This window comes from Arachis ipaensis, chromosome B4, assembly GCF_059453495.1.
Source record: "Arachis ipaensis isolate K30076 ecotype BB chromosome B4, ASM5945349v1, whole genome shotgun sequence".
Lineage (NCBI taxonomy): Eukaryota > Viridiplantae > Streptophyta > Magnoliopsida > Fabales > Fabaceae > Arachis > Arachis ipaensis.
Window position 1 is genome coordinate 146,876,081 of NC_142439.1, and position 26,465 is coordinate 146,902,545.

Sequence of the window (26,465 nt, forward strand, 5' to 3'; positions counted from 1 at the left end):
AGCCTCCAATCATCGTTGGTCCACCAATGAAGCATTGAGAATATGCCACCCCAACAACCACGTTTCGTGGCCAATATTATAACCCAACTATTTTCAAAATATGACTACTTATTTCATATTAATATTATTCTGTATTTTTCAGCCTCATCTTTCATACCACTGTTTTGTTAACTGAACTTAATAATTTTTTAAAAAAATGTTTATGTACCAGCTATCAAATTAATTAATCACTATATATTTAATAACTAAGTTTAATATATACATAAAATAGTTTAATTTTTTTACATTTATTATAATAATAAAATATATTTAAAAAGGTATCATAATTCAAAATTAATTATTTGAATATCAGCATAATTAAGAGTTTCAACTTAATAATTTGTATCACCATTTTTAGAATTTTAAATTATTTTTCACCCATTATTTTCTTTCATAGGCAATTTATTATTTTTTTTTTTAGATTTTTCTTTTTTAGTTAGTATCATGGTCAACATTTAACTAATAATTTTAGTAAGAAAAAAAACAACTAAACATAAACTATTAAACCATTCTTTCACCTTAATTTATGACAACAATAAAAAAATTTTACAACTCATAATTTAATTTTATCTTCATAATTCAATCAATATATTTAATTTTATCTTCATAATTCAATCAATTAACGATTAATAAAATTTTTTCCTATTTTCTTTTTCTATTCTTTCACAATTTTATTATAAAGTAATAACTATAACTAATGATAATTTTTTTTTTTGGTGGAGAACTAATAATAAGTATATTTAGACAAAAACTTTTCATTAGGGATTTTATAGATTTTTTTGTAACAATAATAATAGATTTTTTGTAACAATAATAATAATAATTTATCTTATGTTATATTAATAATAATAATGGTAACGGTAATTAAGAAAAAAATATAAATAGAATATTCGGAGTGAGGAGGAACAGTCAGAAAGGACAGAATAACGTTAACGTTCAGATTTATCCACGTGTCTCATTCTCCCGCTCCGTCCATCTATCCGTTAACCCTAACTCTCTCTCTTCCTCTCTCTCTCTCTCTTCTGCAACTCTTCCCACCTTTGAAACCACACAAACCAAGAAAACCGAAAAAAATTCGAAAAAGAAAAAAAAAAAGACAAAAAGAAAAACCGTTATTCCACACACATTGAATCTCTGCAACAATGGGGAAGCTTCTCTGCGATTCCACCACCGTCGCCGCCGAACCGTTCCAAGGTTCGCCGTCAGCGGCTCTTCCTTGGCGGGATCAGAAATCTACGGCGCCGATGGACGCCATCGGAACTGTAGATCTCGTCGCTCCGACCAACGTTGCCGCCGTTGGAGGCGTCGGCGGCGGTTGGGAGGACGTTATAGGTCTGGAGGACCAGCAGCGGCGCCACTTACAGAGGCTGCACGCTAAAGGCGTACTATGGAAGCCACCGCCGGAGGATGAGGAAGACGATGACGATTCTTCTTCGTCTTCCTCCTCCTCGCCGTCGTCATCTTCTCTCAGATCCGTCGTCTTCCGCCTCTCTCACGGCGGCGAGGTCTCCTCCGACGGTAACTGCCTCTTCACGGCGTCGCGGAAAGCGATGTTAGGAGGCGACGACGACGGCGGATTCGACGTGCGGGAGCTGCGGCGGAGGACGGTAGCAAGGTTTCTGGAGGATCTTGGATCTGCGGGATTTGAGGAGAGAGAAGCGATAGACGACGCGATCCGGCACATGTACTCGCCGGATCTGAAGAACGGTTGGGGGATTCACGTCGTTCAAGAGGTGAAGTTGTTGGCCAAGAAAGAGGACAGGTTCGCCCTCGATTCGGCCATCGAAGAGCTCGTTCACCTCGGCATGCAAAGGTATCGCTTCTTTCTTTCTTAACGATTCGCTCGTTCTTGGAAATCGATTTCGAATAGCTGAAGAAAAATCTGTAGAAAAACACATTGAATAAATAAGAAAAAAAAGCCTACTCTCGATTTTGCATAGGTGAAACTACTTTGACAATCTCTGTTGTTACATTTTATTTTTTGAGCTTGAAAATAAGAAATGAAATCGTTTCCGAATATTTTGTTTTGAAGATTGTTTAATTATAAATTTCAATTGTGGTGGATTTTTTTTTTTTTTTCCATTGTGTGATTTTTATTTTGTGGTGTTTTTTGGTTTTATGATTGAAGAGAAATGGCGGCAGAGTCTATTTACAAAGAGAGGTGTATTCCGGTGAATGATGGTCCAAGTTGGGCCAAATACATGTTGATCTCTGGTTCTGCTGATGATGAATATGATATCATCACTTTGCAATATACTGAGGAAGGTTTGTTATCTGTAGATGAGAACAGAGAAGGTCATGCTGCAGCTTTCGGTGATGATATTGCTATTGAGTGCCTTGCAACTGAGTTCAAGCGTGAGATTTATGTGGTAAGAAAAATATGGGGAGCTTTTGGATTGATATTCCACAGAGATGTTGCCATGTTTTAGAGGTTCTTATGTGAATATGTGTGTTGTTTCTAACTATTTTGTTGATGCAAGTTGTTGCATTATTTTTTATAGTATTATAATTTGATGAATCACTGCATAGTTGAATTTAATAGTATGTAACTGGAGTCTTGGCCTGCTACTGTGGATATTATTGTGTTAGACCTGTGTAAAATGTAACACATCCAATTATTTGTTTCTTTTCCGGATGTTGAAGTGATGCTTTTATTTGCAAATTGTAATATCACGCATTTGTTGCTTGTTGAATTTTATACTTCTCCTCTTTACAGGTTTGATTGTGACCTGATATCATTGCTTAACGACCCTTATAATGGTGTATTTGTGGAGATCCTAATTTCTTATTTTCCCACTTTTGTCATCGTGTATTTGTTGCATGCTCCTGATATTGTAACAAATGATATAGACATATACCGAAGGATCAATTATATGAACAGGAATATAACTTTATGTACATGTTTGTGAGTGGTTATCCATCATCAAACTCTCCATCTGAATTTGTTATCATCTTCAGGTGCAAGCACATGGTTCTGATGCCATGGTTGATGAAGAAAATTGTGTTTTCTTCCTTCCCCACCGTCCAAGGAGCCAAATTACAGAGCTTCCCTTCTTCCTTTTCATGAAAGGAACAGGTAATGCAGAACAAGATTGTACATAACTATTTTTGCTCATGCTTTCCCTTTCATGTTTTTCTTCCCATGGTGTTTGTTTCCTAATGAAATTTCTAAGTAATTCCATTCCCCTTATTGCAGGTTGGTGTGGCGCTGGAGCTGACCATTATGAGCCCCTTATTGCACATCCATCTGCCTTTGTTTCGCAAGAAAAGGTTGCTGTTGTACTGTGAGGCTTCAGGGCCTGCAATTTTGTGGAGTAGACAAATGAGTTTAGAAGTAGAATTCCTTCGCCCTATTTATTATGGCGCCTCTTGAAAAATGTTTGGCCTGCCATCTCTCTGGTTCTCCTGATAGTACTATTCCTGGCCTCAAGGAGGATCTCATTTTGCCTAGGCATTCATCATTTTGTTGCTGACATTTAGAATCAATCATCTTTGACTCTTGTGACATTTGTTGAGTTAGCAGGTTTTGCCCTGCAGAGTTTGAGCTACTACCCCCTAGAGTAATTTTCCCTAGTTTTTCACCGGCTTCTGTTTTTTTGCTGTTCATGTTGTTGAGTTCAGTGGATTAGAGGTGTACCTTCTAGGTAGTGTGTTGTTCAAAACGGAAGAATTGTATCTCAGTTTTTTTTTATATTTTCACCAATTTTAATGAAGTGGCTTCTTTTCTGGCCATCATAGTCATTTTTTAACTTTTTAGTTCAAAGTTTCAATCCAGCAGAGAATGTCACATCCGAGTGGATTTCTTGAATTGAATGAAATCAAAAGCGCCAGCAATTGATGGTGATGTTTGTGTCACAAACCAAGGGAAGTGCATTTTGACAACATAGTCATTTCTTATTACTTCAGGAATAAAGGAGTTGTGCCATTGAAGCACTGATTAAGGAGTAGAAAGAATGGTTCTTAGAGTAATTCATTGAATACTCTGAAAGTCTTGGTCCTTATTGTCCAGAATAATTTCTTTCTTGATCTTTGGAAGCACTGATTGGTTAGACCCATTAAATTTAGTTCTCAGGAAAGAAAAGAACAAAATATTGTGGTACAACTCAATACCATAAAAGCCTTAATTCTTTTTTCTCCCGAATAGTGCACTATTGTCAATTGTACATATAAACCTGCGAAAAGGACTACACAAATAAATAGTAATGTTGGCGTACCTGAATGAAAACAAAAGTTGATGGCTTCATAGCTAATTGATGCAATTTAAGTTTTTGATAAAAACAACAAATAATAGGTGAAAAGTTTAAATTAAACCAATCCATTCTAAATAAGACAAGATAGTCAACTATAGTCGCTAATATGACAATATATAATTAGATAATAGTCTAAACAAAATTATGCCATGCAGTTAACTCCTAAACTAGTGTAAATATAATACTATTAGATGATAATAACAAGCATAAAACAAATATATAACTACATAAAAGATAAAAAAAAAAGGGGGGGGGGGGCAAAACCAACCTATGTAATACATAACACTTTTTTTTTTTTTTCTAATTGACCAGAAATCACTTGAAGAAAAGTTCAGGGTCAACAAAATCACAAAAGTTGAGACCATTGACAAATCAAATTGATGTTTGATCTTTGAAGGGTGGTAGAGATAGCAAATTGCAAACCTCAATAAAAATTAAAAACATCTATTTATGGTGGCTCCTTTTGGTTTGGGCCAACCTAACTACCGAATCAGAGGAACAAAAAAGCGCATTGTTCTCTTCCAACTCTGCAAAAGGGACAACGCTGAAAGCACCCTTTCGGAGATCTCAAGGGCCTTAACCTTAATCTTAACCTTCCTTAATCCTTAACCCCTTCCCTCACACACTTTCCCCTCCTTCGGTGTCCCTCGTTTTCTCCGAAGCCTTCTTATTAACTCTCTCTCTCTCTCTTAACCTTTGACGCAAACACAAACACTTCTTCGAAAGCACGCAACAGCTCAACGCTATTTCATGGCTACCATCTGTTCGACGCATTGCCGCTCATACCCTTCGCTGCAACCTGTTTCTTCGCCATCGTCTAAGCTCGGTCACGTGCCGCAGCACGTGACCCTGTCGTCTTCCGCATCGAAGCGGTTCCTTGCAGCTAAGGTGTCCCTGAAATCTCAGTCAGATTCCAACGAGGTTGCCGTTCACACCCACCAGCCACAACAAAGCGATGGTTCGTTCCTCATCGGTTTTGACGCTATCTACTGCAATTTCCTTTGACTTAGCTTGTATTCTTGAAAGTTTGTCATTTTCTGATACCCTTTTGTTTGTTGATTCCGATTTCGAATCTTTGCTGTTTGTTTCTTTTTTCAGCATGCCACAACGCTTTTCATGATCTCTCTTAGCTGAATGTTTATTTACTTAATTAGTTTTCTCCCCTGAAGTTACGTTTTTAACCTAGATGGTTAAGTTAGGAGTGTGTATTCATATCCAAATTGAACACGGTAATGCAATGATTCTAAGAAACTTAGACGAAATACTAATAGCAACAATTTCATGAGATGATACATGATAGGTTGGGAATTTGTGATTTTAGTTGTGTTATGTGGTTTGGAGAATCCTTAGTCTTAATATGCAAATAGCACATGAATGTAGGTGCTGCCACAGCTGCCGCAGTCCCTGTTGATATTGACACTACTCAGAAGCTTTTGAATTCTGAATTATTGTCATTTACCTCGGCGGAGGAGTCTCGAGCTGAAGCCAGCTCTTACAACAATGGGAACGAGTCTGTTAGTATTACTGTCGTTGGAGCCTCTGGAGACCTTGCTAAGAAGAAGATATTTCCGGCCCTCTTTGCACTTTACTATGAGGATTGTCTTCCTAAGGTTGGAATTTTTTTTATCATGGCTTCTGACGTAGTTTTTGAAATATTTGGTTCTATTTGCATGGTTGAGAAGTAAATGTTCGATTTATGGTTATGATAGCACTTCACCATCTTTGGTTATGCTCGAAGTAAGATGACTGATGCTGAACTGAGAACCATGGTTAGCAAGACTCTCACTTGTAGAATTGATAAGAGGTAGACATTATACCTACCAATTGTTTATAGTCATTTACGCTGGTATTATTTAACTTAATTTCCTTATTTGTCATGCTTAAGAAACATGTTTAATGTATGAAAATTTATTCTATTGATTTTCAGAGAGAACTGCGGTGAAAAGATGGATGAGTTTCTTAAGAGATGCTTCTACCATTCTGGTCAGTATGACTCTCAGGAAAACTTTGCAGCGCTGGACAAGAAGCTTAAGGAACATGAGGTAATTTTAATTATGGCGCATCATTTTAATTTGTGTCAAGAACTCAAGATCAACATATGAAGGATGCATGAACTTATCCTTTTCTTTGCATTCTATGTATGCTCTTCTAAGCTTTTCTTTCTGATCTTAATTTAGCCATCTGGTTTTTGCTTTTGTAGAATGGGAAAGCTTCTAATCGCCTGTTCTATCTATCAATTCCTCCAAACATATTCATAGATGCTGTAAAATGTGCCAGTTCATCAGCATCTTCTGGTAATGGTTGGACAAGAGTCATTGTTGAGAAGCCTTTTGGTCGAGATTCAGAATCTTCAGCTGCTTTAACAAAATCGCTCAAGCAGTATCTTCGTGAGGATCAAATTTTCAGGTTTTCTACCTAAACCGATTATGTAATCTACTACTTTACAGACTGTAAGTTTCACTACTTAAAATCATGGAGAATCATATACAGGATTGACCACTACCTGGGGAAAGAGCTTGTGGAAAATCTATCTGTTCTCAGATTTTCAAATCTCATTTTTGAACCATTATGGTCAAGGCAGTACATAAGAAATGTACAGTTCATATTCTCAGAAGATTTTGGCACTGAAGGGCGTGGAGGGTATTGTTTCTTCCTTAGCTTCATTCACACTTTCTAATCTATAGAAGGGATTCTCATTTGTTTACTTATCTGTGCAGGTACTTTGACAATTATGGTATCATAAGAGATATTATGCAGAATCACTTACTTCAAATACTAGCCCTCTTTGCAATGGAAACCCCTGTTAGTTTGGATGCAGAGGATATTAGAAATGAAAAGGTCTCATCGTTATACATCTTGCTTTGAGTTGTTTAAAACAATGTTAAATTTTCTCATCACCAGTGTTTCAACTGGTTAATGGATGTCAGGTTAAAGTTCTTCGTTCAATGAGACCATTGGAACTTGGGACTATGGTTATAGGGCAGTACAAGAGTCACACCAAAGGAGGTGTTACATATCCAGCATACACGGATGACAAAACTGTACCGAAGGACAGCTTAACTCCAACATTTGCTGCAGCTGCCCTTTTCATAGATAACGCAAGATGGGACGGAGTGCCTTTTCTGATGAAGGCTGGGAAAGCATTACACAAAAAGGGGTTAGTGGAAGAAATAGATCTTGTGTTTGTTCGATGCCACCTCTATTCTTTGATTATATTTTTTTTTCTTTAAAAATATTTAAGTAATTTTTTGTCTTGGGTTCAGAGCTGAGATACGGGTACAGTTCAGGCATGTGCCAGGCAACTTGTACAATCGGACTTTTGGGACTGATCTTGATCGGGCCACGAATGAACTTGTTATAAGAGTACAGCCTGATGAAGCTATTTATTTGAAGATCAACAACAAAGTTCCAGGTCTAGGAATGAAATTGGACCGCAGTCATCTGAATCTGCACTATGCAGCAAGGTATTTTCTTTTTACTTGAAAAAAAAAATTAGTTTGTGACCCCTGAAGTTCATCCGTGTTTATATTATACCTGGACACCTTATTAATGTTACCATCTTACATTGTCATGGAAAAATTTTAATGTCACATTGATCTAATGTCAACATTAATGTTTTACACACTATTCATGATTCTATGATTTCCAACTTATTTGTTGCCTCACTTGTGAAAATTCAGACTCTATTTGTAATGGTCATTTTCTTTGATCATTTAAGCCGACCTTTTCTTTTTATTTATTTCAGATATTCGAAGGAGATTCCAGATGCATATGAGAGGCTACTTCTGGATGCCATCGAAGGAGAAAGAAGACTCTTTATACGCAGCGATGAGCTCGATGCTGCATGGTCACTCTTTACACCTGTATTGAAGGAGCTAGAAGAGAAACGGGTAGTTCCAGAGTACTATCCTTATGGTAGTCGGGGTCCGGTTGGCGCTCACTATCTTGCCGCCCGATACAATGTCCGGTGGGGTGACCTTGGGATAGACATGGATCAATGATCGTGACATTTTTTTCGTCTGTCGCAGTCGCGATCAGCCTCGGATGTTAGCTATAATGCAAATGTCTGGTTTGTGGTTTCTTCTTGAAGTGCAGCTTGTCTCATACTATTATTATCATTGTTGCTTCCCTAGAAGATAGGTTTGAGGCATACATGAATTCATGTAAAGCATCAAAGCAGAAGAATAAAACGTTTAGATTTTAAATTCTTTTTTTTTTTATTATCTGTTTTTTAGGGTGCAAGAAATAGGAGTTCAAAGATGTTTCATGCAGATGTAGTTCCCAATCAATTTTAGCTATTTAATGTAGGTGCCTACTTTAGTAAAGATGTCAAAAATATTTTTTTATCAGAATATTTGTTTAACTACATTTTAAAAGCGTGATTTATGAGAGAAAATAACAGTTTAAAAGAAATAGTAACGCTTTTAAATAAAAATAACATGTTTATAACGTACTAAAATCAAACTCATTATAAAAATCTACTTAATATAATAATATTAGAGAACAAATAATGTTCAACCAAACTAATATCTTATGGCATATTATAATATTTGTTCAATAGTATAATTCACTATTTGTCCTTTTGGTTTATATACAACAACTAATTAATTAGTTTTGAATCTCCTCTTATAGACAACTTCAAAATGTGTTACATTTCAAGAGAATTTTGGTAGATTTGCAAACACAATTATTTCATACAATTAATAGCAAGTTATTTTTCATTTGAGAAATAACCGCTAATGTGAAATAATTATAAGTAATATAACATGTGATATTATGAATTACATATATTATGTAATGCTTCTTATGCATTACAAATATTATGAATTACTTGTGAGTTGTGACAGGAATTCAAGGGCACGAGAGGATTAAGAAGGACACGAGAAAATCATATCCATTCCATATTTGCATTTGCATTAATATATTTGTAATGTATGCCAACTCATCCTACGTTGTTTCATAATCTTTTGACAAAAAACATGTTAGAGAAATTGGGTTCCAACCACACATCCTAAGTTTTTTCTTCTAGAAATGTTATTAGAAATTTACCAAATATACCACAGAAATATTAAATGCCACATTGGACTATTCATAACGTCATATTCATTTTACAAGTCTTTCCTTTATTTTTTGTTGCCATAGTGTTATTATTCATTTTTTTTCAAGAAAATGAAATAAAAAAATTTTGAATTCCACTCAACTTAATTCTCATAACAAATATTTGACTGAATTAATAACTTTCTCTTTTAACATCACATCAATTTAAGATAAATATAATAATAAAATTTACTTAGGAGACAGCCACCACTTCATCATCCAACTAAATACTCTTATTTAATTATCAAATGTAATCAAATATGTTATAAAGTTATTTTATAATATCAACCAATAAAAATCATAAAAAAATTATCAACATATATAGTCTTTTTATATACATATAATTACTCATTATGATATGAACTTTTTCATAATTTCTGCTAATATATAAATAATAATCTCAAAAGCCAAACAGCAAATATAAATACACACACAAAACCAAAGAAAAAAAAAAGAAAAAGACACAAAATAAACAGAGTATATCAGTATACCTCTCTCTCTCTCTCTCTCTCTCTCTCTCTCTCTCTGTTATCGTTATCACAACACAACACACCTCGTACTGTGTTCTGTTCTGTACTTCTGTTGTGCTCTGTTCCGTAGCCATACCCCAAAATGGATTTTCGGTACTTTTCTATGCCTACGGACGATGAATTTGAGAAGCTTCTCATTCGGATGAATCCTCCAAGGTCAAAATAAAACACCATTGTTTTAAGATTTTCCTTAGTTTATATTCTTGTTCTTTAATCTGAGCTTTTCTTCTTCTTTTTTTTTTTCCAGAGTAACTGTGGACAACAGTTCTAGCAAAACAGCCACATTGATAAAGGTTTCAAATTTTGAAAGCTTGTTTGAAAATTTTGGGTTTATCCTTTTAGCATTGCAAAAGGGTCATCAAAAAACACTGAATTTAATTGAAATTCTGAATTTTTTGTAGGTTGATGGTGCAAATAGGTGTGGGATATTATTGAAGATGGTTCAAACTCTGATTGATATGAACATCATTATAAATAGAGCTTACATTTCCTCTGATGGAGAATGGTTTATGGATGGTAATAAGCTTCTAAATTCTCTCCAATTTTTTTTTATATATTTTTTGTCCTTTTTTTTTGGGCTTCAACTACCACTATGCAAAATCCAGTGTTTCATTGTACGGATCAAAATGGGAATAAGCTTCTTGAAGATAATTTAGCCGACAGAATTCAACAGGTACATTTGAATAACCAACTTTTTTGTTGAGATAGAAAACTGGGCCACACTTGACCCACCAAACTGTTAAAAGATGGTGTTTCGGGTTTGGGCAGGCTTGGGCCGTGAGCCCATCTAATTATTTTCTTATTTTGCTTATCTATAGTTTTTTGTTCTTATTTTGTTAATATCTAATTTTATTGGTTTTCTTTTATGATGAGCAAAAACTATACTATTGTGTTTTATAAGACCTTTATCAAATATATGTTACATGTTTTGTGATTTGCATATTTTTACAACTAAATAATTAGCTACTAAAATAATCAAACTTGTTTACAATAATATAATTAAAAGAAAATGATTAGATATCAAATATATATTTCTATAGTGGACGAGTTATAGCTCAAATGACATAGTCTCTCCATACTCATCTAGAGATCGCGGATTTGAGTCTTCCTATCTTTGGAAAAAGATACATATTGACTAATTGTTAGTTAATATTTGGTGTACATATAATATGTGTATCATCATCATCATCATCATGGAACATGGAACATGGATGCAATACATTGAATACCTCCTAGTCCTACCATTAAGCTCCTAATCTTTGTCTTTTATACAAAATGAGAAATGGGATACAAGGGAAAAAGGATATGGTTCTGTTTATGAACAATTTGTATCATATTAGATCACAAATATATTGAAAATGAACCCAACAATACAAGAAGCACTAATTAGTAATCAGTGAAAATTCATGTGTAGTTGTCTTCATATGAAGTTGTTAATTAAGAATCGTTAGATGATTTGATATGTTTGGCTAAATTATTATCTAACGATCTCAACTAACAACTTTACATGAAGATAATTGCATATGAGTTTCCACTTTAGTAATTAGTTCTCATACTTGAATTAGCTAAATAGTTTTAGACTGCATAAACTGTATACTATTTAGAACTCTAATCACAATTTAAAACCATAAGTCATATACTGATATCTTTGTTTCCCCTCTTGACTCATCTTAGTCACTTGGTCCAGCAGCCTTTGGTTTCCAAGCTCTTAGGAGATCCATTGGAGTTGAAGTTGAATCCGTTTTAGAACACACAACAATCGAATTAACCGGAAAAGACCGGCCGGGACTACTCTCGGAGATTTTCGCCATCCTGGCAGACCTTAAATGCAATGTGTTAGCAGCAGAAGTATGGACACACAATTCAAGAATGGCATCAGTTCTTTACATAACTGATGAGGCAACAAAGTTGCCAATCAACAATCCTGAACATCTTGCAAAGATCAAGCAGCTCTTGTTCTATGTTCTTAGAGGGGACATAGAAAACAAGAGTGGTGGTGTTGATGCCAACACTGCTGTTGTCTCTGTTGGATCAACTCACAAGGAAAGGAGGCTGCACCAGATGATGTATGCTAATCGAGATTACGACACGTGTGATGAGGATTGTAATGGATCAACAAGTGATGAGAGTAACAAGAAGAAACCAATTGTGACTGTTGATTATTGTGCTGATAAAGTTTACACGGTTGTGAACTTGAGGTGCCTTGATAGGCCAAAGTTGCTCTTTGATGCTGTTTGCACTCTCACTGATATGCAGTATGTTGTTTACCATGGAACTGCCATTGCTGAAGGACCAGAGGCATATCAGGTTTCTGAATTCATATTTATATGTAATTGATAAATACTTTTAGTAGTTTTGTCCCTGCTAATTCTATCATACCTGTTCCTGTGTGAAAATAGACTCCGAGGTATAGCATGTTTTGTTAGTGTTTGCCGTTGGGTACCTGCAAAGGGACTCCAACGCTCAAGTTAGTAAAAGTAGAAGATAAATATGAGTTATTCAGAATGAATAACGTACCTCTTTCATGTCAGGAATGGATATATTTATAGAATTGTTATGGTAGGATTACTCTGATATTGTGGAGTTGTTACTTAGTGGGTCTAATTATGTGATAACTGCTCTTTAGTGAGCTTTTTTAGAGAGATTTGCGGAGAGATTCTTGTGCCATCTGAGTTGGCACGTAGTTATTTGATTGTATAGGATAAGTTCGTTAGGAGAGCAAAGCACGTACTCCTGCACATGTGTATTTAGTTTTAACCGGATTCCGATTTATAGTTTTGCTTAGCCGAATTATAGGCAACGAACGGATCAATACCAATTACCAACATTCACTTTAGTAGTTTTTTTTCTTCCTTTGTAACAGGAATATTATATAAGGCATATAGATGGATATCCAATCAGCTCTGAAGCAGAAAGGCAAAGAGTGATTCATTGCTTGGAAGCTGCTATTAAAAGAAGAACTTCTGAAGTACTATAATGGATTCTAAATTTTCTAATATAACCTGTTTGTTATAATTGATACATATTAATTAATTAATACTTGATTAATTATTACAGGGCATACAACTAGAATTTTGTTGTGAAGATAGAGTTGGGCTTCTCTCAGATGTAACTCGAATATTCAGAGAGAATGGATTTTCAGTAATTCGTGCTGAAGTTACAACAAGAGATTGTAAAGCCATGAATGTGTTCTATGTTGCTGATGCATATGGTGCTCCTGTTAAGACTGAAACAATTGAAGCTGTTAGAAAAGAAATTGGCTTCACCATACTTCATGTCAAGAATAATGATAACAATAACAATGTAATGAATGTATTCTCATCATCAAAGGATACAACACCCCAAGAGAGTGGAAGATTTTCTTTGTCTAATCTTTTTAAAATGAGGTCTGTCAAGTTCTTCTGCAAAAGCTTTATGGGGTCTTTTTCTTGAACTATTTCATATTATTATATGTTGTAATTTCATAAGAGGTGTGTGTGTGTGTGTGTGTGATATTCACTTTTCTGGTGAGTATTTTATGTACACTTGGGGGGAAAAAAAAGAAAGAAAATAGGAAATAGTAAATTGATTCTGTTCAATTTGTTATTGTAATGATTTATGGTTGATCTCTTTGGATCTTTTTTAGTATAAAATTGTAATCAATTTGTCAGATTATAGAGCTTGGTGTATGTAGTAGGCATATTTATTTGTAGCATATTTAATAAATCTCTCATTTTCTTTTTTTTTTTAATTATTTTCGATCATGTTATATATATATTAAAAAATTAATCATAAAAATTGTCATTTATATAAATTATATATTAAAATACAGAATACATATTAAAAATAAATTAATAATATATATTTGTACAGAAATTTAGTGATTATTTTTTGTATATATATATCATATTTTAACACATATTTTATACCTAAAGAGTTAATTTTTATTACAATTAGGTAACATTTGATGGAGAGACAGAAACGGAAAGACTGAAACTGAGAGACAGAGACTAAGAGACAGAGATTGAAATAAATTTTAATATTTTGTTTGGTGCAAAATGAGAGATAGAAATTAAAACAAAAATAAAACTCTAATTTAATTTGTACAAAAGGTAAAATTAGAATTAATTAATTGAAATGAGAGTATTTTATGTATAAAATGTTATTAAAGTTTTAATTTCTATCTCTAAAAATTTTAGTCCTCTGTGTTCCTACTTCTTAGAGGTACTATAAAATACTGAAATTTTGGAGACAAAGACAAAAATTTTAATACCAATCTCTAAATCAACAAATACAATACTAAATTTCAGTCTCTCAATCTCTCTCTCTCACAGTACCTCAAAAACAAACGGTATCCTAATTTATTTAACTCATTGAAGAATTCATGCAATAAGGTTAAGAGTTTTATCTATACACGTGGCAATATTTTGGAAGCTGCACAAAGCAATAAGTCAATAACAATAAGAAATTAAAAAATAATAATAAAATAAGAAATTGCACTTGCACACGAAAATGGTGGCACTGTTGAGGCTTAACACCCTGGTTTCACTTTCAGGTTTATGTCCAACAAGACATTATTGTTATTATTCGAGGAAACCAAGGTTACCCTTCAGAATCAGAATGGCATCAATCACTGAAACTGAAGCTGAAACTGCTTCAGCTTCCAAAGTCATCTTGGATTCTCATCTCCATGTGTGGGCTTCCCCTCATGAGGTTTTTGTTAAATTTATAATTAGGAAAAATAAATAAACATCATACATGTTTTGGTGACTCTTAAATCTTAGAGGAAATTAATGCATACTTATAGAAAGGAATCAAGTTGAATTTCACTGAACTTCAGCAGAAGTCATGTAATTTTGCCCTATCTTTTGATAAACTTGTTCATACCATGTATCACTGATTTTATATATTACATGCAAACTTTTTATTTTATTTATTTATTTATTGTTAACTTTGAAATGAAGGCTGCTACATTCCCTTACCATCCTGGACAAGAGCCCACTTTAGCAGGACATGCTGATTTTTTACTTCAGGTATATATATATATGCTTCAATTTAATTTCTTCTGTTATCTCTCTTTTCATGTTTATATAGTTGGTGATATTTCAAGAAATTTGTAACTGCTTCATGTTAGTTACATGGGAACTGATGATGGTGACTGGATTTGTGTTTGTGCACACATTCTGAGATGCTCAGTGTATGGAGGAAGCAGGAGTAGATAGTGCACTCATTGTGCAGCCAATTAATCATAAATTTGATCATAATTATGTCACAAGGTAAAATCAAAGATCAAACATTTTCTTAAATATTATGTTCAACATGTTTGATTTCATGAATTTCTGAGCTATGCTTGATCTGATAGCTGTTACCATATACTTATTCTTGTTTATTGGTCAGTGTTTTGAAGAAATATCCAACCAAATTTGTTGGGTGCTGCCTTGCTAATCCAGCTGATGATGGCAGTGGGCTTAAGCAGTTTGAAGATCTTGTTTTGAAGGTCTAATGGATATTTCTTCTTTATATCATTCATATGGTTTATTTTCTTTTCTTTTATTTATTCAGACGTAGCAAATGAAGTTTTCTCTTTGTTCATGGTAGGATGGTTATCGCGTCGTGCGGTTTAACCCTTATTTGTGGCCATCTGGCAAGAAGGTAGGCAACCCCTTTTTTATTTCTTTTAAGGAAATCATACATGTATAAGTGCATAGGCGCGCGCGCACGCACACAAACATGCAGTATAAAGTAAAGCAGGAAAGGGAAATGAAAAGTAGATCAATATGCAGATCAAGAAAGAAAAGATGTTAATATGTTAAGATCATATGCTGTATTGCATCAAAACTAAGAATGAATTTTCTTTTATTTGAATGATGTTAGTATAGATGACAAATGAAGTTGGAAAAGCAATGTTTCAAAAGGCTGGAGAACTCAAAGTACCAGTCAGCATCATGTGTATGAAGGTGTGTTTCACTATTTCCTTGTATCATTGACACAAAACTATAATCTAAAAGTATTTCCAGTTGTGACCAATGATTAATTTGATGAAACTAAAAGACTATGGTTCAACAACTTCAGGGGCTTGATTTGCATATTTCAGAAATTGAACAACTGTGCACAGAATTTCCCTCAACAATTGTGATACTTGATCACTTGGCCTTCTGCAAACCACCACTGTGAGATATTTAATATAGTATAATCACTCTTGCAATGACAGAGAAAATGGAATCTTATTTATGAATTTAGTGAATATCACATTGCAGAACTGATCAAGAACAGCTTATCTTTTCTAGGCTCTTAAATCTATCTAGATTCCCTCAAGTAAGTGCCTGATAGTTTCTTCATGAACATAATCCCCAAACCTTTTACATAAGAAGAAATTAAATATTGACAATATAAGATTTTGGAAATGAATCTTCTAATCCTTTTATTTTGAACAGATGTATGTGAAATTTAGTGCCCTTTTCAGAGTTTCAAGAGAGAAACATCCTTATCTGGATTTGTCAACTCTCTTGTCTCAAATTGTCTCTAGCTTTGGTGCTAACCGTGTAATGTGGGGCAGGTAAACTACCTTAAAACCATTGAACTTTGTAAAAAACACCAACTAGGATTGGCAAAGTCATGATGGGGTTTTATTCATGTAACCAAATCATATGACAAATCTCAAATCACACATCTTTCTGCAGTGATTTTCCATTTGTTGTCCCTGAATGTGGTTACAAAGAGGCCAAAGAAGCTGTCAATCTAATTGCCAATAAGGCATCTCTTTCTCCATCTGATTTGGAGTGGATCATGGGGAAAACAGCCACACAACTGTTTCAAAGCCACTCAGCATCTTAAAACTTGGAATAATAGAAAAGTATTGTTGCTTCTTGGCAAAATTTTTCATCTGGTTTGGAGTTTAATATATACAATTCTGTGTTGAATGTAATATATACAATTGTAACAATTCAAGCATATGTCCTCCTTAATCATCACCTAGTCCTATTCTGAATACTATGTATGCTAACTTGTAATAAGGTTCAATGGTGTTCTGCAAAATTTATTTGCTGAAAATCCAAAAGCTTCAAAATTGTTAGTTTAAGTAATCATAGTTGCCGTCTTTATACGAAGATTATAAGTGAAAATCGATAGATTGATTTGATATATTTGACTAAATTGTTACGAAAAATAGTCACCCAAAATTTAATCACACAAGAAAATAGTGAATTGCAAGTTGTACACGCCAAAAGTACTAACATTATAGAACCAGGAGAGATTCAGAAGAATTGAGAGGCAACATATTTCCAAAACTCATTGGGAAGCCACTTCATTGTAGAACATCAATAAGAAAGGAGTATTACATTAGATTTGCAGAAAAAATGAAACTTCAAAGACCAAACAAATTAATTAAAAAACAAAAGAAATAGTAAGAGGTTCCCAATTGACTAAGATGGAAGCATTATTTGTTCATATTTTGTTTGTGTTTGGCATCACTACAATTTCTTCTCTTGTTCCTCCTCATCTTGTCACAAGCAAATGCTCTTTCAAGTTGCTCCACTCTCTTAGACAGAGAAGTAAGAAGCTGAGTCTGCATCTCATTCCTCTCACATAACTTGGCCATCATCTTCATCATTCTCTCATTATCCTCCATCATCTTCTCCAACATCTCCCTATGCTTCCCTTCTCTTCTTTCTTCATCACCATTCCCTTCTTCCTCTTCCTCCTCCTCCTCCTCCTCCTCCTCTTCTTCATTCTTCACCACACAATTATTCTCATTCTCCTCAACCAAACTTGTTCCTACACTCTCTTCTCTCTCCCCATCACCCTCCTCTTTCTCTTCTATCTTGTATGATTCTGAAACACATTGAATATCAACTCCAGAATCTTCCATTTTCTCCTCTTCTTTCTCTTCTACAGAAGAATTCATGCATGATTCTGAAACACACTTAATATCTGCTCCAGAATCATCATCCATAACCTCCATCTTCTCCTCCTCTTTCTCTTCAGAAACTTCAACCACCTTCTCCTCTTCCTGCACCATAGCATCATTTTCTTCAACAACACAAGCAGATTCTGATTCAACCATCTCTTGCAATGCAATAGCCTTCTTAATCACACTCTTCCTACATTCCCTAACCCCATACCAAGAACTCAGCACCCTAACCGAATCAAGCTTCAAAAGCAAGTTCATGATGGTCTCGCTGAGCCTCACTCTCTCCCTCTGGTCCCTCTTAATCACCTCCATTGAAGCATAAACCCTAGCCTCAACACTCTGCAACTCAACACGTAACCCCATGATCCTCTTCAACGCATTCCTCACAAAAAACCCTCTCAGAACCTTCTGGATCTTGATGGCAGAGTTCTCTCTACTACGTTCTGAACCCACGAAGTGAATGGGAATAGTTCTAACCTTAGAGGGTGTCCTCTGTCTATACGAGGGTACTACGTTGTTGTTGTTGATGATGTTCTTCATGTTCATCATTCTTCGTGTGCTTCTGATTTGATGCGAAGTTGAATTTAGATATCTTTTTTCTTTTTTGTGTGTTTGTTTTTTTAGTGTGATGATTTTAAGGTTTAAGGTTATGGAGGAATTTATATTGGAGAATGTGAAAAGTTTCGAGAAGTTTCGGGAGAGTTTGAGGTTTCTCTGAGAAAAACGAAGAAGAAGAAGAAAGAAAGGAATAGAAGCTGGGTTATGTCTTTGCTGACGTGGCTTATTAAAATATAAAATATTTTAAGTTAAATAAAATAAACACGTTCTGGGTGGCCAATAATATCTCTTCGTTCTAGATAACTGTCGAATCTTCTTGAATCTCAGAATCTGACTAGCTTTCCAAAAATATTCATAACGTATTCCACCAGGTTAGTTATTATTAACTTTGTTTTTTGGTCAACGATATAAATATTTGACTTTTTTTTATTTATTTCTCAAACACGCAAACTCTTAAATGAGTATGGAAAGATTATGCCATTTAAACTATAACTTATTGACATATTTGACTTTTTTTTAGTAGATTAACTATTGTGGTTTGAAATTTAATTTGGAAGACTGTTACTAGATTAAAAAATATATTCTAAAAAATTGTGTTTTTTAATATATTATATTTGGATATTAGCATTTTCGTATTAAATATTTGTTTATATTGTATTATAAATTGTTTGGATTTTTTAAATATCTTTAAGAATAAAAAAAGAGTTTTTTTTAACAATAAAAACTAAAACATAATATAAATTTTTTTGTCAATTTTTGTTCACTTGATATGAGAATATCAAGTATTCACATTTTGAAATGAGAATTAAAAATTTAAATTTGCGCTAAATAAATGTTTTCAAATATTTACTAAGATAGTCATACAAAAAAAAGTCCACTAAGATTAAGATATAAGATGTGAATTATTATTCTTGTAATCTAAATTTTATTCAATTAAATGTAATTTATATTTTAAATGAGCTAAATCTTTCTTAATTGAGAAATGTGTTGTTTTTTTTTTTTTTTTGGTCCTATGAAATTTGTAATACTATGATGGGCTAAATTCAACTGTGTTGCCATGTGAAAACAAAAACGAAAGGAAGTTTCCGAACTTGTTTATTGTTGGGCCTACAAATCATCAGCCCATAACTGTTTTTGGTTGGTATTATCCTATTCATTGGGCCCATTTAAATTGCGATGTGAATTGGCCCGCTTAGATTGCATAAATAGTCCACCCAAAACAATAGTGCGTAAGTACAAAATAGCTCCACTTTTTGTTACCCCAAAAAAAAAAAAGCTCCACTTTTAGGCTGAGTTTGGTAAAGCTTTTGCTTTTTAAAAGTAGCTTATGAAAGCTGTCTTTTAAAAGATAGCTTTTTAAAAGCTGCAGCACTTGCGTTTGGTAAAATCAAATTAAAAATGGCTTTTAATAAGTACAAGCACCACAATTATGTTTGGTAAAACAGCTTTTAAAAGTTGAAAAAATTATAATAAACATGTTTATAACAAAAAATAAATTTGTTTCAAATTTTTTAAAAATTTATATAATATTTTAAAATAAAATAATGTTAAAATAAAAAATTCATAATAAACATAAATATAATAAATAAATTCTTTTATTTTTTAACTTTAAAATTTTATATAAGTATCATAAAAATTTATTTTATCCTAAATATCATCACTAAAAATAAAAAATAAAAAATATATGAAGATTAGGTTGAAAAATAAAAAATATATGAAGATTGTGTTAGAATTTGTGAAGGTTAGGATGAGAAGTTAGAAATATATGAGGATTTCAATGGCAATATAATAGCGAGAAATATGTGCGGAAAAATGAAAAAAAATTGGTAAGCATAAGCCAGCTTTAAAAAGCTCCCTCTTAGGTGCTTTCAAAAGCACCCCAAACTTTTAAAAGCCGTAAGCACAAGCACTTGGACTTTTTAATTTACCAAACGCAAAATAACGTGCTTGTGCTTTTAAAAAGCACAAGCACCTCTTGAAAAAGCTTTACCAAACTCAGCCTTACTTGTGAACAATGTCGTCATGCACAAAAAAAATATAGAGGACTCAATTCCTCTTTTATATGTGAGCGTTACAATTCAAAGTCATTTTCATTTTACAATCCAATGAAAAAATAATACTTTTTTACTATCGTTATTGTTGGTCTATTCTAGTTTTATGTAAAATTGCATAGAATAGCTTTATAAATTAAATTTTGTACTTTTTTCAAATGGCGAGCACATGTCAATATAGTAAAGCTAACATTAATAGAGTAATCACTTGTGTTTTAAGTTTCAACATGCATTTGGACATACATAATTACAAAATATTTTGTACATACTAAAATTTAATCATGATGTATTTATGTATATTTATATATTATTTATATATGTTTAATATATTTTTATATAAATAATTAATTTTTAATATACACGTAATATAATTAAATAATAATTAAACATAGCGTTACTATCACATAAATCTACACCATATTTATTTAACTGGATATTCAAAAATATATCTAGACATTTAGGCTGTGTTTATTTCTAAAAATAGGATAAGATAAGACATGAGAACAAGGCATAAAAGATAGAGACATAAAATTTAGTATTCTTGTATTCTGTTTGATAATAAAGTACAATAAATTATAGAAATCTAATTTATTCTCATTTTTTTTATTCAAAAAAGTTCATAAAAAATATAATAATAAAAAAATATAATTATGAAAAATTAACAAAAAAAAAAAAACAAAAACAAAAAATAAGTTGTGTCTTTTCTTAGTGTCTCAATGACCTTTCTATCATTACACAAAATATACTAATTTAGTATCTTTGAACACAATATCTTTATTCATATCTCATCTGTCAAACACGACTTTATGTCTCTATATCCATATCTTAGTGTCCCATTCTTATAAACAAACGCAACCTTACATACACTCATATGCTAAAGTCATGCAATGCCTACATATATAGGGGTAGAAAAATTTGTTGACGATTGACTCTTTTTCTTTTGACTATTAGTATAATAAAAAGATAGAGCATGTCTTTCTCTTCTTTTTGGAAAGCAACAAATTAGATAGAGCAAGGTTTGAAGAGGAGACACCCCTATATATATTTAGCATTGAGAGAGGGTTGATGGAATATATGATGAGTTAAGACATGCATGGAACGATGTATGTGTTAGTAGCTTTTTACTTTCTTGTGATTTCCAATGCATAGAAAAATTTGGAAGAAAATAATGAAGTAGTGAAGAAGGGTTGCGCCGCCCATATCAGCAGAGACAGGGGGGCAGACCACGCGGTTTCTCTTATTTAGACAACATCGAACTGCCACTTTGTCACTTCTTTAGGTGAACATATTATATCCCTATACCCCCTATATTCCATACAAACAATTAATTCTTCTCTTTCTTTCATTTATTCAACTTCAATCCCATTACTCTTTATCTTAGATTCACAGCCTAATTTCATATTATTGTATAGGAAAAATTATCAAAATATATACACAAATTATATTGTTAATAAAAATATTTAAAAAATAATAAAAATAATTAGATATATCTTTTTTAAGAAGAGTTTTTGCAAATATAATTAAAAAAATTAAATATTTTTATCTTTAAAATTTAATAAATTTATAATTTTTTGTCGTGAGTAGCCGAACATGGCTAATTTTTTTTGTTATGAGGTTGACATGTGTGAGTTATACTGAGTTATGGAGTATTGAGAAGATATACACGGTTGTGACGGCGTTCAATTTTTTGTTTTAGTGGGAAGAAATCGGACCGTCCAATTTTACTGCAGAGAGAGAGGGACACACAAATTGGACCATCCGATTTGTGTGAAGCAGAATTTCGTGAATACTGAAATCGGACCTAAGATTTTCTGCCAATACACAAATCGGACATAGGGTTTTCAGTACCTCCAATCGGACGGTTCGATTTGTCTTGCGCAGTCCTCATACCCTGGTGAAACATCATATACCTTCGTAACTCTGCTATACACCAACCTACTCTCCATATTAAAATTAAAAAATTCGCGGAACATATGTGTAAAAAACAAAAAATATTTAGATATTGACTAATTTAAAACTATTAGAATTATGACACACAAAAAGAGTAGGCTAATTTAGAACTATTTATTAGGGTTAGGGACATTTTGTGATGTGAATAACAAGTAGATTAATTAGACGTTAATAAGAAGAGACAGAAATTCAAAAATAAGAAGTCAAAGTCCATCCCCAGCAGGATCCATTGAGTTTACCTACGTGCTATGTGTCACAACTCAGAACTAATAATGTTCTTTCCAAAGTGATGTGTAAAACCTGGATATTCAGTGTAAAAAAAAGAATATCTTATTTAAATTAAAAGTAATTATATATTATATTAGCCAGAATTGATCACGCCGACTCTGGCAGCAGCAAGCACGCTGGCAGTTTTATTTTGTACTGCCATTGGCTAATGCCTATTACAATTTAAAGCAGCTTCCTGCATGTGAGACATACATTCTTCTATTTTCATTTTTTATTATTCATTCTTTTTCTCTTTTTTCTTTTCCTCATTCTTATATTAGTGTGGTTATTGTTACTTTAGTATATACAGCTGCATTTAAATCAAAGAAACGGTCAGAATTTGTCTTATTTAGTATTAATTAATTGTTGCAACAATTAATGAATGCTAAATAAGGCAAGTTATGACTACTTTTACTTGATTTTCTTTGGTTACCAAATATTTTTGTAAATTAAATTATGCTGGCCAAGTGGTCAACTCACTCATTGGCTTAAACTGTTGGAGGTTTGAATTCCACTCTATACATGTAGCAATTGATTGGCCTGCATTAAACCCTTAAATAAAGCTCAAATTCGTGACGGATTAATCTTTCACTTGTCGAATCGAAGAACAGCGTAAACAACCAAAAAATATACAGCTACATTTATTTATAAGGATAAAATACTAAAATATAAATATAAAAACACAAAATTATATTTAATAAATAAGATATAAATAATAATATTATATTTTAAAATACTAAATTAATGTATTTTAATTTATATTTTAAAAATATATAAACACGCAACTAAAACACAATTTATATTTTATTTTTTTATTATTATTATTTAATTTTTTATAATTATATTTTTATTTTATATTTAATTTATTAATAAATAAAATATAAAAATACTAATTTTTATATTTTTATTTTTTATGGTTTATCTTCTCTTCTTCTTCTCAAAATCAAACGCAATGTGTGTTTATATAGCTTAGAGTATAGTCGTTTTCAAGTAATAATAAAGCGTTTACTTTTGCAAAGTGAGCATACTTTTGTGTGATTATATATGCATATGATGAATGAATGATGATAGATTGTGATCTAACACACTTGGACTTGGACAAGTACGCACATACATAGCATGCATCAATAGTAATCATTCCAGACAAAAATAATCATTATAACAATACCAAAAAAAATTTAATAATAATCATTATAAAAAGGTACATATATATATAATGCATGTGTGACTATGTGAGCAGCATATTTCAATAAACTAAAGAAATAAAACTTTGACTCGTCACTTCCATTTTTCAAGGAAAATATTATTTATATATTTAATTATTGAACACTACTTAATCTCATTAGTCATAACAACAACACTTTCAGGTATCAAATTTGGTTAGATGCTTAGTTTTAGGATATTACTACTCTATATATTTATATATATTTTATTTATTTATGATGAATGTTGTTTTAGTAATAAAGAAGAGGATATGCATGCATGGGTCACGTGAGAAGACATAAAAGAGAGGTTAATCGACAAGAAAGGACGCACACTCCCTTTTTCTATGGAGTATGTATGTATAGAAAAATTTTCAAATGTACCGAAAAATATGGGTGTTCTAATTGTTTTAACTGTTAATTTTAATTAATATATGCTATATATATTTTTTATAATTCAGATTAACGATTAAAACGACTGAAACACCGGTGTTTTCGGTATATTTGAAACTCTTCTATATGTATGTAGTGTACCTATAGCTAGGTCCGTCTATTTTTTCACTTTTCCCACCAAAATTAATTATTAAAAATTATTAACTATATATACCTAACAGCAAGCAATAGCAGTGTAATCTTAAGATTGTAACTTCAGAAGAAAAATATTAGGGAATTAATATTTTTAGTGAACAAAATCGGTTAGTAATTTAATACTAAATTAAGTACAAGACAAATACAAACGAAAAATATTAATTTTTAATATGTATAAATTATTTTTTAACCATACTATGTGTATATCATAATCAATCATTATAGTATAAAATATATATTAAAATAAGTTAAATAACAAATATATTTATACATAAATATATAATAATTAATTCTAATAGTTAATTTTTTTTTTAATATTTTTTATCTACTTAATATGAATTTCTTTTTTATTTTTTTCTTCTATGTTGGACAAACTCCCCGGGTTCTTTGGCACCAGCTTTACTGTTGCATAGCTCACAAATGATCTGACTTATGTCTAGTAGAAAGTTTTGTTATTTTATTATAATATCCTAATGTTAAGTAAATTATGATGATGTTGGAATTGCATGGATGTAGCATAATAGCTGGAGGTAAATAAGGCAGAGCACAAGAGAAGAAGAGAGACAAGTGAGTGACAACAATGAATCTCAACAAAACATAAAAGTCAGATCATCATCACACGCGCTGCGACAGCAACAGACAAAAAAGCCACCCCTCTCAGCCCCATCAATTGCATCACTCTCTCTTACCCTTTTAAGCTCTCTTTTTTTATTTTCATTTCATTACTATTTTAATTATGCAGATATAGTTTTGTTATTCAGAGGATAGAAAATAAAAAATAAAGAAATAGTGAATGAATTCCTCCAATTTATTGGGAGTATATATTTTTTCTATTGGAAAAATAAAAAATAAAGTAATTGATAGTTAAAAAATAGAGTTTGAATCTAGTAAACAAAAATTAATAATTAATCATTTCTTTTTAAATAGATAAATACTTAGTAATGATTATAATAGTATAAACTAAAATTAATTATTAGTATAAAATATATATTAAAAATTAATTAAACAATATATATATTTATACATAAATACGTAATAACTAATTTTAATAGCCAATTTTAATATATACATATATATAATATCTTTAATTCATTACTTAATAGTTTGTCCTTAAATAATGAATAAACCACGCCTAAAGAATTAGTCATTGTATTTATGTAATCAATTTAGGTTGATCTAATAGCCAATTTATTTAACTATTTAAATAAGTATTTAGAGTTTAAATCTCATCTTATACATACAGTAACTAACATCAAACTTTTAAATGAAATTCAGTTCTTTATCTGTTGAAAATACAATGTTACATATTAATAAGATATATAAAAAAGGGTAAAGTACTAAATTGGTCCCTATGTTTGGGCGTAATTCTGTTTTTGTCCTTAAGATTTAAAGTGTTCTATTTGAATCCAAAAAAGTTTCATTTAGTATCAATTTAGTCCCATAGTGAGGTCAAAAACGGAATGTCCTACATAACAACAGTACAAGAACAAAATCGATAATCTGGAGAACAAGTACAAACTCTAGAGGCACAAAATCAACCGTTGATGCATCAATATATTTATTTATCATTCTCTTTAGTTCTATAAAAAATATTTTATTTACATTATAAGAAAAATAATAAATAAATATATTAATGCATCCACGGTTGATTTTGTGCCTCTAGAGTTTGTACTTTTCTTCAGATTATCAATTTTGTTCTTGTACTGTTATTATGTAGGACATTTTGTTAATTATTTAACTTTGACCTCATTGTGGAACTAAATTGATGCTAAATGAAACTTTTTTGAATTCAAATAGAATACTTTAAACCTTAAGGACTAAAATAGAATTACGTCCAAACATAGAGGATCAATTTAATACTTTACCCTATAACAAAATAGCTAATAAATTATAATTTAAATGACATAATCTTTCCATCCTCACCTAAAATTTTCGTATCCAAGTCTCTCACTCCAAACTTTAGAAAAAAGTAACATTATTCCACGTAGGCAGAAGAGTTTCCTTATATAAATGATGTCATTGGCTTCACGATTTGTCACAGCACA

At 32.1% G+C, this 26,465-nt stretch overlaps 5 protein-coding genes across 7 annotated transcripts; 4 read left to right on the plus strand and 1 right to left on the minus strand.

Moving 5' to 3' along the window:
* Positions 1 to 998: 998 nt before the first annotated feature.
* LOC107635624 (uncharacterized) lies at positions 999 to 3,776 on the plus strand. The gene is made up of 4 exons (XM_016339145.3): positions 999 to 1,852; positions 2,168 to 2,408; positions 2,998 to 3,115; positions 3,236 to 3,776. The coding sequence occupies exons 1-4, from the start codon at positions 1,182 to 1,184 to the stop codon at positions 3,325 to 3,327; spliced, it is 1,122 nt and encodes a 373-aa protein (XP_016194631.1). The 5' UTR covers positions 999 to 1,181; the 3' UTR covers positions 3,328 to 3,776.
* Positions 3,777 to 4,550: 774 nt separating this feature from the next.
* Positions 4,551 to 8,646, plus strand: LOC148569591 (glucose-6-phosphate 1-dehydrogenase 2, chloroplastic-like). Its single transcript, XM_088483853.1, has 10 exons — positions 4,551 to 5,247; positions 5,670 to 5,899; positions 5,999 to 6,093; positions 6,217 to 6,331; positions 6,490 to 6,695; positions 6,780 to 6,929; positions 7,007 to 7,127; positions 7,217 to 7,446; positions 7,553 to 7,753; positions 8,035 to 8,646. The coding sequence occupies exons 1-10, from the start codon at positions 5,040 to 5,042 to the stop codon at positions 8,288 to 8,290; spliced, it is 1,812 nt and encodes a 603-aa protein (XP_088339979.1). The 5' UTR covers positions 4,551 to 5,039; the 3' UTR covers positions 8,291 to 8,646.
* A 1,190-nt stretch (positions 8,647 to 9,836) lies between these two features.
* Positions 9,837 to 13,579, plus strand: LOC107635627 (ACT domain-containing protein ACR4). Of its 3 annotated transcripts, XM_016339147.3 has the most exons (7): positions 9,840 to 10,072; positions 10,164 to 10,209; positions 10,318 to 10,432; positions 10,522 to 10,589; positions 11,591 to 12,223; positions 12,780 to 12,884; positions 12,974 to 13,579. In XM_016339147.3, the coding sequence occupies exons 1-7, from the start codon at positions 9,999 to 10,001 to the stop codon at positions 13,346 to 13,348; spliced, it is 1,416 nt and encodes a 471-aa protein (XP_016194633.1). In that variant the 5' UTR covers positions 9,840 to 9,998; the 3' UTR covers positions 13,349 to 13,579. The 3 variants fall into 3 exon arrangements, with proteins under 3 accessions (XP_020977885.1, XP_016194633.1, XP_020977884.1); XM_021122226.2 differs by lacking the exon at positions 10,522 to 10,589 and having other exon boundaries at positions 9,837 to 10,072; positions 11,607 to 12,223; XM_021122225.2 differs by lacking the exon at positions 10,522 to 10,589 and having other exon boundaries at positions 9,855 to 10,072; positions 11,604 to 12,223.
* Positions 13,580 to 14,387: 808 nt separating this feature from the next.
* Positions 14,388 to 16,952, plus strand: LOC107635628 (uncharacterized). The gene is made up of 10 exons (XM_016339148.3): positions 14,388 to 14,608; positions 14,860 to 14,928; positions 15,092 to 15,171; positions 15,293 to 15,392; positions 15,494 to 15,547; positions 15,775 to 15,852; positions 15,968 to 16,065; positions 16,153 to 16,210; positions 16,330 to 16,451; positions 16,576 to 16,952. The coding sequence occupies exons 1-10, from the start codon at positions 14,408 to 14,410 to the stop codon at positions 16,727 to 16,729; spliced, it is 1,014 nt and encodes a 337-aa protein (XP_016194634.1). The 5' UTR covers positions 14,388 to 14,407; the 3' UTR covers positions 16,730 to 16,952.
* A 220-nt stretch (positions 16,953 to 17,172) lies between these two features.
* LOC148569592 (uncharacterized) lies at positions 17,173 to 18,534 on the minus strand. Its single transcript, XM_088485894.1, has one exon. The coding sequence runs from the start codon at positions 18,351 to 18,353 to the stop codon at positions 17,331 to 17,333; it is 1,023 nt and encodes a 340-aa protein (XP_088342020.1). The 5' UTR covers positions 18,354 to 18,534; the 3' UTR covers positions 17,173 to 17,330.
* Positions 18,535 to 26,465: the final 7,931 nt, after the last annotated feature.

Bases quoted from the DNA above. Each gene is read 5' to 3' on its own strand.
- LOC107635624 (XM_016339145.3), top strand. From the start codon at position 1,182: ATGGGGAAGCTTCTCTGCGATTCCACCACCGTCGCCGCCGAACCGTTC. The intron at 2,409-2,997 runs GTAAGAAAAATA...TATCATCTTCAG, and splicing joins TCAAGCGTGAGATTTATGTG to GTGCAAGCACATGGTTCTGA. The intron at 3,116-3,235 runs GTAATGCAGAAC...CCCTTATTGCAG, and splicing joins CCTTTTCATGAAAGGAACAG to GTTGGTGTGGCGCTGGAGCT.
- LOC148569591 (XM_088483853.1), top strand. From the start codon at position 5,040: ATGGCTACCATCTGTTCGACGCATTGCCGCTCATACCCTTCGCTGCAA. The intron at 5,248-5,669 runs GTTCGTTCCTCA...ACATGAATGTAG, and splicing joins CCAGCCACAACAAAGCGATG to GTGCTGCCACAGCTGCCGCA. The intron at 7,754-8,034 runs GTATTTTCTTTT...TATTTATTTCAG, and splicing joins AATCTGCACTATGCAGCAAG to ATATTCGAAGGAGATTCCAG.
- LOC107635627 (XM_016339147.3), top strand. From the start codon at position 9,999: ATGGATTTTCGGTACTTTTCTATGCCTACGGACGATGAATTTGAGAAG. The intron at 10,073-10,163 runs GTCAAAATAAAA...TTTTTTTTCCAG, and splicing joins ATTCGGATGAATCCTCCAAG to AGTAACTGTGGACAACAGTT. The intron at 10,210-10,317 runs GTTTCAAATTTT...AATTTTTTGTAG, and splicing joins AAACAGCCACATTGATAAAG to GTTGATGGTGCAAATAGGTG.
- LOC107635628 (XM_016339148.3), top strand. From the start codon at position 14,408: ATGGTGGCACTGTTGAGGCTTAACACCCTGGTTTCACTTTCAGGTTTA. The intron at 14,609-14,859 runs GTTTTTGTTAAA...TTTGAAATGAAG, and splicing joins TGTGGGCTTCCCCTCATGAG to GCTGCTACATTCCCTTACCA. The intron at 16,452-16,575 runs GTAAACTACCTT...ATCTTTCTGCAG, and splicing joins AACCGTGTAATGTGGGGCAG to TGATTTTCCATTTGTTGTCC.
- LOC148569592 (XM_088485894.1), bottom strand. From the start codon at position 18,353: ATGATGAACATGAAGAACATCATCAACAACAACAACGTAGTACCCTCG.